The following is a 10,882-nucleotide window of genomic DNA, read 5'->3' as shown; positions in this document are numbered from 1 at the left end:
AGCATCATCTCTGCAATAAACAGACCATAATCTGTGGATGAAGTGAACTCTAATCAGGCCACATGCAGATTAAACAAACTGCGAGGAATAAAAACTAGATTAAAATGTTGGTGCCCAATACCGGAAGATTATCAGGACATTTTACCTCTTTAAATCCTAATTTATGGTAGAGTCAAGCTAAAGTTTAGATGTTTTTCAGTGATTATGTGGCATGGTAGGTTTTGGTCCGTTCAGAGAAGATTCAGAGATCAGGTATTTGCGTGAGCAGTTGGAGGGGGGGAAAAAAATACTGTTTCCCTCTTAATACATCCAGACAGGCTTTCTATTTATGGAACCCTGAAAGGGTGCTCTGCAAATGCAGGCAGTGGGTTAACATCAGCTGGCCAGTGTCACCACCTATCTTTACACATAATCACTGCCATTAAAGAAATTAAGATAATTTAAATAACATCAGATATTAATTGTCATCTGTGGTTTGCTTTCAACTGTAAGGGAGTTACCAAAATCATAGAATTATAGAACTGTCAGGGTTGGAAGGGACCTCAAGGATCAGCCAGTTCCAAACCCCCTGCCATGGGCAGAGACACCTCACACTACATCAAATTGCTCACAGCCACATCCAGCCTGGCTGCAAACACCTCCAGGGATAAGGCTTCTATCACCTCCCTGGGCAACCTGTGCCAGTGTCTCCCCACCCTCATGGGGAACAACTTCTTCCTAACATCCAATCTGGATCTACCCATTTCTAGTTTTTTTCCATTCCCCCCAGTCCTATCACTACCTGACAATGAATGATGCTGATGGTTCCAGAAGCAGGGATATCTTTTTCTTGGGGGGGAAAAAGGACAACCAGGAGGAATTATTAATGTCAGTGGTTAAATGTCTGGTTAGCTTTACTGAGCTGTGTGTGCTCAAACAAATTATTTGGACTAATGAGAAGGTAGTGATGCTTCTCTTCTTTCCTCCACACCCATGTGCCAGGAGGTGTTTAGGAGATAATTTTCTACCTGACCAAAGACACACAAAAGGGATGGAAGCAAATCATTGAAGTTTTTGAAGGTACAGTATTTGCATTTGTTCAGCACTTACCACCTGTGAGGCCAGACAATGTGTAAAGGTCTTTGCTGATTGTCCAGTCCACTCAAGGTATTAGAAAGGTTAAAAGTCAAACATTGCTTATCTTCTTCTCGACAAGGATTTGCACTCTCTGATGCTTCAGACTTGCTCAGTCTCACTGATGCTGTTAATGGGGAAGGCAGACCCTCGCGCTGTGTGGTATCAAGTCCAGGCTGGGCTTCACAAACTCCAGACTCATGGTGTGTGTTGCTGTTTCTCATTAAAGCTCTGCCATTCTGCTGGCCAGGCAGGCCCTCTGATTGATAAGCATCTCCATGTCTTTTAACACCAATTACCTTTTCCAAATGGGCAAGCTTATGTTCTGGCATGAACCTGTTAGGAAGAGAAAGATATTGTGTTGGCACTGGATTTCAGTTTCACCTGTGACTGTTAATTAATTAACAGCAAATGAGAAGACAAAAAACAGTTGATATTTTACATCCATCCAAGGAACTCCTCCAGTAGCATTCAGTAAATGATACACTTAAATGTGTTCTAGTGAAAATAAAAGCTGAGGTTCACTGCCTGAGAAGCCAAAGGTCTCCACTGAACCACGCTGCCGCTCACAGCACGTGCACCAACAAGGAGAAGAAGACTATTTGCCTGCTAAAATACAACAAAGCAAACACCTCTGGGAAGTAACAAAGGAACTCTACCAGAAATGTCTTGCCATTTTTTTCCAGGACTACAGCTAAGATTGGTAGAAAATGCCAAACATACCCAAGGTGAGCCTAGTCTGTATCTAGACTTGGGACCAGCAAGTTGCTTCACCAAAGGTCAAGGACAGCCTAACCAGACTGTTTGGTGCCTAATGACATGGGCCAAACATGCACCATGACATGGAAGAGGGTCTTCTTACCCAACTCTCCTTGCCTGCTTTCTGCAGTGACCAAATTAAAAAACATTAATCACAAATGAGAAATAGAATCCCACACCTAGGAGAAAAGGATTGAATTTATACATCCAGCCACAGGATAAAGACAATCACTGCTGTGGTTTTGAGGGTATGAGGAATCATAGAATCATAGAAAGGCTTAGGATGGAAAAGACCTCAGAGCTCATCTACTCCAACCTCTTTGCCATGGGGAGGGACACCTCTCAACTAGACTCAGTTGCTCAAGGCTTCATCCAACCTGGCCTTCAACACCTCTAGGGAGGAGGCAGCCACAGCCTCCCTGGGCAGCCTATGCCAGAGTCTCACCATCCTTATACTGAAGAACTTCTTCCTCAGCTCCAGTCTAATCCTGCTCTGCCTCGGCTTCAAACCATTCCCCCTTGTCCTGTCTCCAGACACACTCATGAAAAATCCCTCTGCAGCCCTCCTATAGGATCCCTTCAGCTATTGGAAGGCAGCTCTAAGGTCCCCCTGGCATCATCCCTTCTCTAGGCTGAACATCCTAGATGAACCACTAACGAATACTAAGATGGGGAAACCAAGGCAGAGCTGCTCATGTCTATCATGAGGAGCCACCAACAATATTACTCTTCCATGTGATGCCCATGCTGCAGAAAACCCTTGCCAGCAGCAGGATGGGTGCACAGTTCTGCTGGGACCACTGAATTGATTTCTGTAATAGATGCAATGTAACATTTTCTGCAGCTCTAGCTGTACCATTTGATTTAAATTAGCAAGGAATGAGGTCCTTGCCCAGGAAAACACTCGAGTCAAGCTCCTTCATTCAGACATGACTCTTCTAAATTAACCTGCAGAGGACTGCATGCACAGCCACCCTGGGATCTTCACTCTAAATGCCTGCCTGGACCTCAAGATAATTTCCCCAAATATTATTTCCTTCCACACCTCTCAGTGTGATTATGGCTCTCCCAGACAAGTAGAGGCATTTAAATGCTGTGTTTCCTTTTCATTTCCACATGTTTACGCACTGCAGCCTGTTTATTGAACTGTTTACTAAAGCCAACACTTGCTCCACGTTATCAACCTCCTCCACAGCTCTTCAGCATTTTACTCCATCACAGCTCGTTTCTGGGCTGTGAACAAACCAGTCCCTTCCCTCCTTGTCAAAACAAATATTCCCATCACCAGAATCATCCACTTCACCCTGCAGTGGAACAACCTTCAATGCAAACAGACCTTTTTTCTCCAAAAGCACTACCAAAACACAGACATGAACATGCTGTGGGAGCTTTACTGCAGTTGCACTCTTGACTAATTGCTTGGAGGATTTTTCTTCAAACCCTTAAATCTCCTTTCCTAAGTCTTCCATGCAAAGTCTCTTGTTGGATTTCACTTGCCATCCCTTGCCATCTTATTTTAATGTTCATGCTTATGCAGGAGTGTGGCCAGCAGGGCAAGGGATAGGATTCTGCCCCTGGTGAGACCTCTCCTTGAATGCTGGGCCCAGTTCTGGTGTCCTCAGCAGAAGAAAGACACAGAGCTGTTGGAGTAAGTCCAGAGGAGGCCAAGGGCTGGAGCACCTCCGCTGTGAGGACAGGCTGAGAGAGCTGGGAGTGTTCAGCCTGGAGAAGAGAAGATTCTGGGAAGACCTAATAGAAACCTTCCAGTACCTGAAGGGGGTGTACAAGAAGGCTGCAGAGGGACTGTTTGCATAGGCCTGCAGTGATAGGACAAGAGGCAATGGTTTGAAATGAGAGGAGATTTAGATTGGATGTTAGGAACAAGCTCTGCACCATGAGGGTGGGGGAACACTGGAACAGATTGCACAGGAAGAGAGTTGAGGCCCCATCCTTGGAGACATTCACAAGGTCAGGCTCAACAAGGCTCTGGGCAGCCTGAGCAAGTGCAGGATGACCCTGCTGACTGCAGGGGGTTGGACTGGATGGCCTCTGGAGGTCCCTTCCAACCCAAACCACTCCATGATTCTATGGACACATCCCCTTGAGGCTATACCTGCAGAGGAGATGCTGAGGGAGAAACAGATGAAGGGATTTGCACTAAACCAGGAAGTCAGTGACTGGACCAAGAGGACTGATTTACAACAACAAATGTCACTCACAGATTTTGAACACTCATTGTCCTTGAGAAGAATTGCTTGATGTGTGAGAGGCTGGACTACCTAGACAGGCTGTATCCCCTTGCCCCTCTTTCATCTCCTGGCCACCCCTCCACTCAACACACCATTTCTATTTCTGAAGAGGTTTTCTTAGTTTTCAGCTCTTATAAATCTGATCTGTCACGGCAGAATTTCTAATAATATTAGATAAAACTCCACCAGTCTCTCCCTGGAATAAACTATTTAATATCCTTTATTTAAGACATGTGTGTGCAATCAATTCCTTGGTATTTACTTGTATTACACACAGAGTATTCATCATCTTGACAATTTTTCAAAGTTTCAGAGCAACCATTTCACTTAACAGTTGGGGAAAAAAAGGAGAGAGAGAGAAGATTTATTTGATGGTTAACTTTGGAACAAGTTATCTGCATTAACTTCCATTGTTTTGGCATAAAGTAGTTCTGTATATTTTACTAACAACAGTGGAGACATGATAAAGGATGTAGGCAGAGAGCCATAAACAGCTCTCCCTGCAAGCCCACGGTGTTCATGGAAAAGCATTCATTTTGTGGACTTTGATTGGAAGGCTTCCCTGCGCTCAGCCGCTTGGACTTTGCTAAATACATCCATGCAGAAAACCTCCTACCTGCCTGTGAACTGCAGAAAGGCCACAGTAAATCATATGGAGTATAAACTTGTCCACATGATTGCAGTGATATAATGGATATTGTAGTCCCTAACCACCAGCTAATGTTCTTTATGACACTCAAATAAATGACCTGAAAATAAACTAATAACAACACCAAATCTTCTAAACCTCTTCATGTGCATTCCCCAAAAGCATGCTGGAGAAAGACAATGTCTAGTTAGCACATTCTTTGTGTTTACATGTCCTGCAGAACATTTTTGCTCCAGCTATTTCTGTTTTCCCTCTTCCACACTCTCATTAATTCTTCTTTTCTGCCACCTTCCAGACACAATCATCCCTCCATCCAGTACCTGGCCACATCTTGGTCATTTATAAACACTGAGAGCTTGCAGTACTCCCAAATCACCACCCAGGAGTCTGTAACCTGGAGAAAACACAAGTGCTCTGCTGTTTTATTTGGAGAAGGGGAATGGAGCACGGGAACAGGCTGCCCAGAGAGGTTGTGGAGTCTCTGTCTCTGGAGGCATCTGGAACACATCTGGATGTGTTCCTCTGCAACATGCTCTGGGTGACCCTCTTTAGCAGGGGGTTGTAGTAGATGATCTCCAGAAGTCCCCTCCAACTCCTACCATTCTGTAACTGTGTGACCTGCTCCCACAAAGATTATCAGAGTTTTGTAAATCCTTGTCCAAATTTCAGAAGATACACTTCAGAGAAGCTTGTTATTCTAGGCTAGCAGAGATGAGGCAGGAGCAGACAGAGACTTGAAAGACTAGACAGAGGAAATTTTCTTTCCTGGCCCAGCTTGCCCAGAGAGGTGGCAGGTGCCCCATCCCCAAACACATTCCAGGTCAGGTTGGATGGGGCTCTAAGAAAACTGATCTCTTTGAGGATGCCCCTGCTGACTGCAGGGGGGGTTGGACTGGATGTCCTTTAAAGATCCCTTCCACCACAAATCCTTTTATGACTCTAAAAAACAAACCAGAGACCTATCACAGCAGTTAGGAAGCATTTAGGTGCTGAGGAAGATGCACCATTTCCCTCAACCTTAGCTGTGACACTCAAATCACAGAAGAAAAATGTCACAGCACTGTATCTTTAATGCATGAAAAGGATTTTACTGTCATTATTGTCTTGTTGTACTTAAATGTACACGTGAGACTTTACCCCCACAAAAACATCACAGAATCATAGAATGGCTCAGGTTGGAAAGGATCTCAGTGATCATCTCCTCCAACCTCCCCACCATGGGCAGGGACACCTCTCAACTACACTCAGCTGCTCAAGGCCTCGTCCAACCTGACCCTTCAGCACCCCCAGGCAGGAGGCAGCCACAGCCTCCTTGGGCAGCCTGGGCCAGAGTCTCAGCAGCCTCCTGCTGAACAACTTCTTCCTCAGCTCCACTCTAACCCTGCTCTGCCTCAGCTTCAAACCATTTCCCCTTGGCCTGTCTCTAGGCTCCCTTATGAAAAGTCCCTCTGCAGTCTCCCTGTAGGATCCCTTCAGGTATTGGAAGGCAGCTCTAAAGTGCCCCTAGAGTCTTTTCTTCTCCAGGCTGCACACCCCCAGCTCCCTCAGCCTGTCCTTACAGCAGAGGTGCACACAAATATTAACACTTTCAACAGATTCCACAAGGCAGTGTCCTCTGTATTGAAAGGAACATGGAAAGTGTTTTACTTCTGTGCACAACTCATATATATTTAAACAGGGAAAGTTCAGAGCAAAGAGTGAGACACTCACATCTCTAATTTTAGCATCCTGCCTTGTTTTCAAAACTGTGTTTTTCTTTTATTTATTCAGATTTGTGAGGCTCTCAGACACATGGAGCAGTCCATTTTAAACCTTTGTGAAGACTTTAAGGAGAGGGAGCCTTGAAAACCTTCCCTTTTTGCATACTGGGTATAGATGTTTAGCTAAAAAAATAGGTTAAAAATTAAACTGAGGTCAGATATAATAAGAATTCCATATGTTAAAACTCAGAGTTTCAATCTAAATATTTGCCAGTGTGAATAACAGATTAGTTTAAACTCCCAAATCTATACATTATGTATTTTCTTTTCCTTTATGTCATCAAACCACACTGAAGAACTCCACCTCCTTTTGCTTGAAGCTGATGTGTGTTCTCCCCATCCCCTTTGTAACATTTTGCAGTGCCTAATGCTATTACATCTCACTAAAAATCCTACTAAATCTCACTCCAAGAAGGGGATGGAATTGCTGGAGTGTGTCCAGAGGAGGGCAATAAAGCTGGTGAAGGGTCTGGAGAACAGGGCTGGTGAGGAGTGGCCCAGGGAACCGGGGCTGTCAGCCTGGAGAAGGCTGCAGTGAGACCTTCTAGCTTCCTACAACTGCCTGAAGGGAGGCTGGCTGGGGTTGTCTCTACTCACAGGTAACTAGTGATAGGACATGAGGAAATGGCCTCAAGTTGTGCCACAGAAGGTTTAGGCTGGAGATTAGGAAAAATTTCTTCATGGTCAGGCATTGAAACAACCTGCCCTGGGAGGTGGTGAAGTCACCATCCCTGGAGGTGTTAACAAACTGTGTAGACGTGGCACTTTGGGACGTGGTTTAGTGGGCATGGCAGTGTTAGGTTGATGGGTGGACTCAATCTTAGAGGTCCCTTCCAACCAAAACAATTCTATCACTCTGAGATCCTATGAACTTGCCATTTAACAAACACACTGTCTTAAGAATTCCTTCTCTCTTTATTCAAACCTGATCACAAAAGTCTCTTTGCTCATTTGTAGTAGAATCCATGTGACCCAAAAGACTGCAGAGGTTCATGGAGAGCTGTGATTCTAATACCTGGAGTCCATTTGGCTTTCAATGATTAAATGTAATCTTTGACACTTGCAGTAACTTGGAAATTACACTTGTCCACTTTCTTTCTACTTCCTTGAATGTATCCTATCCTCATGCTGGATTTGTTCCCACAATTAATACAAATACAGAAACATAGAATCATAAACTGGGTTGGGACAGAAGGGACCTTAAAAGATTATCTAGGCATAGGCAGGGAAAACTCCCACCAGCCCAGGTTGGTCAAGGCCCCATCCAACCTGGTTTGGAGAGCCTTCAGAACTCTGGGTAACCTGTTCCAGTGCCTTGACACCCTCATGAGGAAGAATTTCAGTACATCTTTTCTCCAGTTTGAAGCCATCACCCCTCATCCTGTCACTCTATGCCCTTGCAGAAAGTCCCTTTCCAGCTCTCCTGTAGCCCCCTTCAAATTCTGGAAGGCTGCTCCAAGGTATCCCTGGAGCTTTCTCTTCTCCAGACTGAAGAGCCCTTACTCTTACAGCCTGTCCCCATAGGGGAGGTGCTCCAGCCCTCTGATCAAAACTAGACAACCATACAGACATATTACTGGCCAAGCACTGTACAAATACCAAAGCTGAGCTGTTTCAAAAGTCAGAATTTTGGCCACTCTGTTCTGAGGAGGACAAGAAAAAGAGGTCATGAAGGTAGTTCTTTGGAGGCCAAAGTGGAAGAGATAGCCACTACAGAAGAATATACTTAGGGTTTATGTTTCTATCTAAATTTGTATCTGAATGTATACCCCTGTATCTAAATACATACACATATTTTATGGGTTTGCTGTCATGATCACCTAATAGGAGTAGAAATGATGCATTTTTATTTGCCTGCTTCTCAAAAGATGGCAACAGATGACACAACAAGGAGACTGCTCTCAGTTCAGGGTTTTGTTGTTTGTCCCCCCTGTCCCCCCTTGATTATTTTCTCTGCAATTACTGTCACATTTTGCTCTACAGCTACAAAGAGTTGGTGAGTGTGGTCAGGTGTCCCAAATCTATGCTCCAGTTCAAGCCTAAAAGCTCAAAAGAAGACTCCCAATATTTAGGGAATTTGCTACTGGGGTTTATTGAAGTTGTCACACACTTTCAGGGATCTAATTTCACTTTCTGATCTTTAGCAATGGTTGTAATTCTTCATTCAGGAGAGGGAAGAGATTACTTGTCAGCAGTAATCTCTAACACAGATAATGCCATATAAATATTAGGAGCTTATAAGCATGGACAAGGATTAGGAGCAAAGAGAGAGAACAGAAAGAAAACTGAACAGAGCCAAGATTAAGCACTGGGAAGGGCACAGCAAAAGAAAATACAGGGTCTGTGGCTGAGCTTGTCTGCCCACAGGATAATTTGTATTTTCCTGGCTAGAATAAGTAGGGTTTGCACTGATTTCCCTGTTTGCAAACTGCAAGTCAGAGAAGCAGGAGATATTTATTTGGGATGTGATCACCATCTCTCAACTATCTTCTCTCTTTTGTACCATGCAAGAAATACCAAACAGACTCAGAGGATCACTGAGGTTGATTCTGGTACAGCTCTGTGCCCAAAGCCCACCCAGCTGGACCAGAGCCTCACTCAGTTAGGCTTTAAGTATCACCAAGGCCAAGGATGAAGGAGAACTCCTTCTGACAAGTATGCCTACATATTGCTGTTTTAGCAATAAGTTAATTAAATGCAACAACTTGGCCCTTCAGTGGTGTGCCCAGTGAGCAGGCAGGATGCTCCAGGAGAAGAGAGGCTGGATCCAGATCAATTGCAAGCAGTAGGTTTTGGCTCAAGTGCTGGCTTGGCCTGTTGGAGTGGGGAAGATGAGACAATACAGTAGTAGAGAAAAAGGAACACTCTCGGATTCCTCAAATGATAACTTCCACCTGTGGTTTTTGAGCAAAACCTTTCAATATCTGGTTTCCATATTTAACACTGCCAAAAACTTGCACTTTCATGTAGTATTGGTGGATGGAAAGCTGCCAGAGCAGCATCACCTAGTGTAGGTTCCACAGGAACAAGTCCAGGTGGGTTTTGAATGCCTTGAGAGAAGGAGACTCCACAACCTCTCTTGGCAGCCTGCTCCAGGGCTCCAGCATCCCCACAGGGAAAACGTTTTTCCTCATGTTCCTGTGGAACTTCCTCTACTCCAGCTTGCCCCCAGTGCTGTCCTTGGACATCCCTGAGCAGAGCCTGGCTCCATCCTCCCCACACTGCCCTGCACATCTTTATCCCCAGCAATGAGAGCAGCCCTCCAACTACTCTGCTCCAAGCTCCAAGCCCCAGCTCCCTCAGCCTGTCCTCATAGGGAGATGCTCCACTGCCTGCAGCAGCTTTGTGTCACTGTGCTGGACTCATTCAAGCAGTTCCCTGAGGTCCTTCTTGACTTGAGGGGCTCAGAACTGGACACAATATTCAGATGTCGCCTCACTAAGGCAGAGTAGAGGGGGAAGAGAACCTCTCTGACTTACTAACACAGCCCTTCTAATCCACCCCAGGATGCCCTTGGCCTTCTTGGCCAGTAGGAATCCATGCAGTTACAATTTCTAAGAACATCCTTCTCAAGAAATAAAATGGTGGTAAACTAAAAGCTCCTCAGAAAGATGGCAATCAACCACAACAAATATTTTATAACACAGGTGAAAATAATGTAGGTATTACTTTTTTTGGGGAGATATGAATACATGAATTAATGGATAGCTCAAGATAAAGAAAAGCAATTGTTCTCCATAATTAAACATCCTGATTGTGTAGGTCTGCTGCAGCAGCACTCCGAGGTGACAGAGACATTGTTGGGGCCCTGAGAATCCCCTTGATAACAACTGCCAGAAGGTAGAAAATGTTGACTTGAGTTTTGCTTCTGCAGAGGTTCAAAAGAATGGGCTGAGGGACCTGGGGCTTTTTAGTCAGGAAAAGAGAAGACTTAGTGGGAATTTAATCAATGTTTATAAATATCTGAGGGCTGGGGGTCAGGAGGGAGGGGGCAGGCTCTGCTCACTTGCTCCCTGTGACAAGACAAGGAGCAATGGATGTAAGCTGCAGCACAGGAGGTTCCACCTCAACACAAGGGAGAACTTCTTTACTGTAAGGGTCACAGAGCACTGGAAGAGGCTCCCCAGAGAGGCTGTGGAGTCTCCTTCTCTGGAGACTTTCAAGGCCTGGTCTGGATGTGTTCCTCTGTGACCTGACCTAGATTGTATGGTCCTGCTCTGGCAGGGGGCTTTATGATCTCTGTGGGTCCCTTCCAACCGCTGACATCCTGTGAGCCTGTGAACTACACTACGGGGAGAGAGAAACAACAAAAACTGAGGCTTCTGAGAGTTGCAAGGTTTTTAAGGTTCTTT

General features: G+C 45.0%; 1 protein-coding gene across 7 annotated transcripts in view; it reads right to left on the bottom strand.

Moving 5' to 3' along the window:
- GTDC1 (glycosyltransferase like domain containing 1) overlaps positions 1 to 10,882 on the bottom strand; it is a 228,600-nt gene that overhangs the window by 40,727 nt on the left and 176,991 nt on the right. For all 7 annotated transcript variants that reach the window (XM_068158703.1, XM_068158699.1, XM_068158704.1 and 4 more), the window contains one exon: positions 1,090 to 1,449. In XM_068158703.1, coding sequence (XP_068014804.1) covers positions 1,090 to 1,449 — 360 coding nt within the window. The remainder of the gene's footprint in view (positions 1 to 1,089; positions 1,450 to 10,882) is intronic.

Source organism: Melanerpes formicivorus, unplaced genomic scaffold (genome assembly GCF_026170545.1).
Source record: "Melanerpes formicivorus ecotype bairdi unplaced genomic scaffold, bMelFor1.0.p_v2 SCAF_41, whole genome shotgun sequence".
Lineage (NCBI taxonomy): Eukaryota > Metazoa > Chordata > Aves > Piciformes > Picidae > Melanerpes > Melanerpes formicivorus.
The sequence above is the reverse complement of the archived record's forward strand: the minus strand, read 5'-3'. Positions and strand labels throughout refer to the sequence as shown.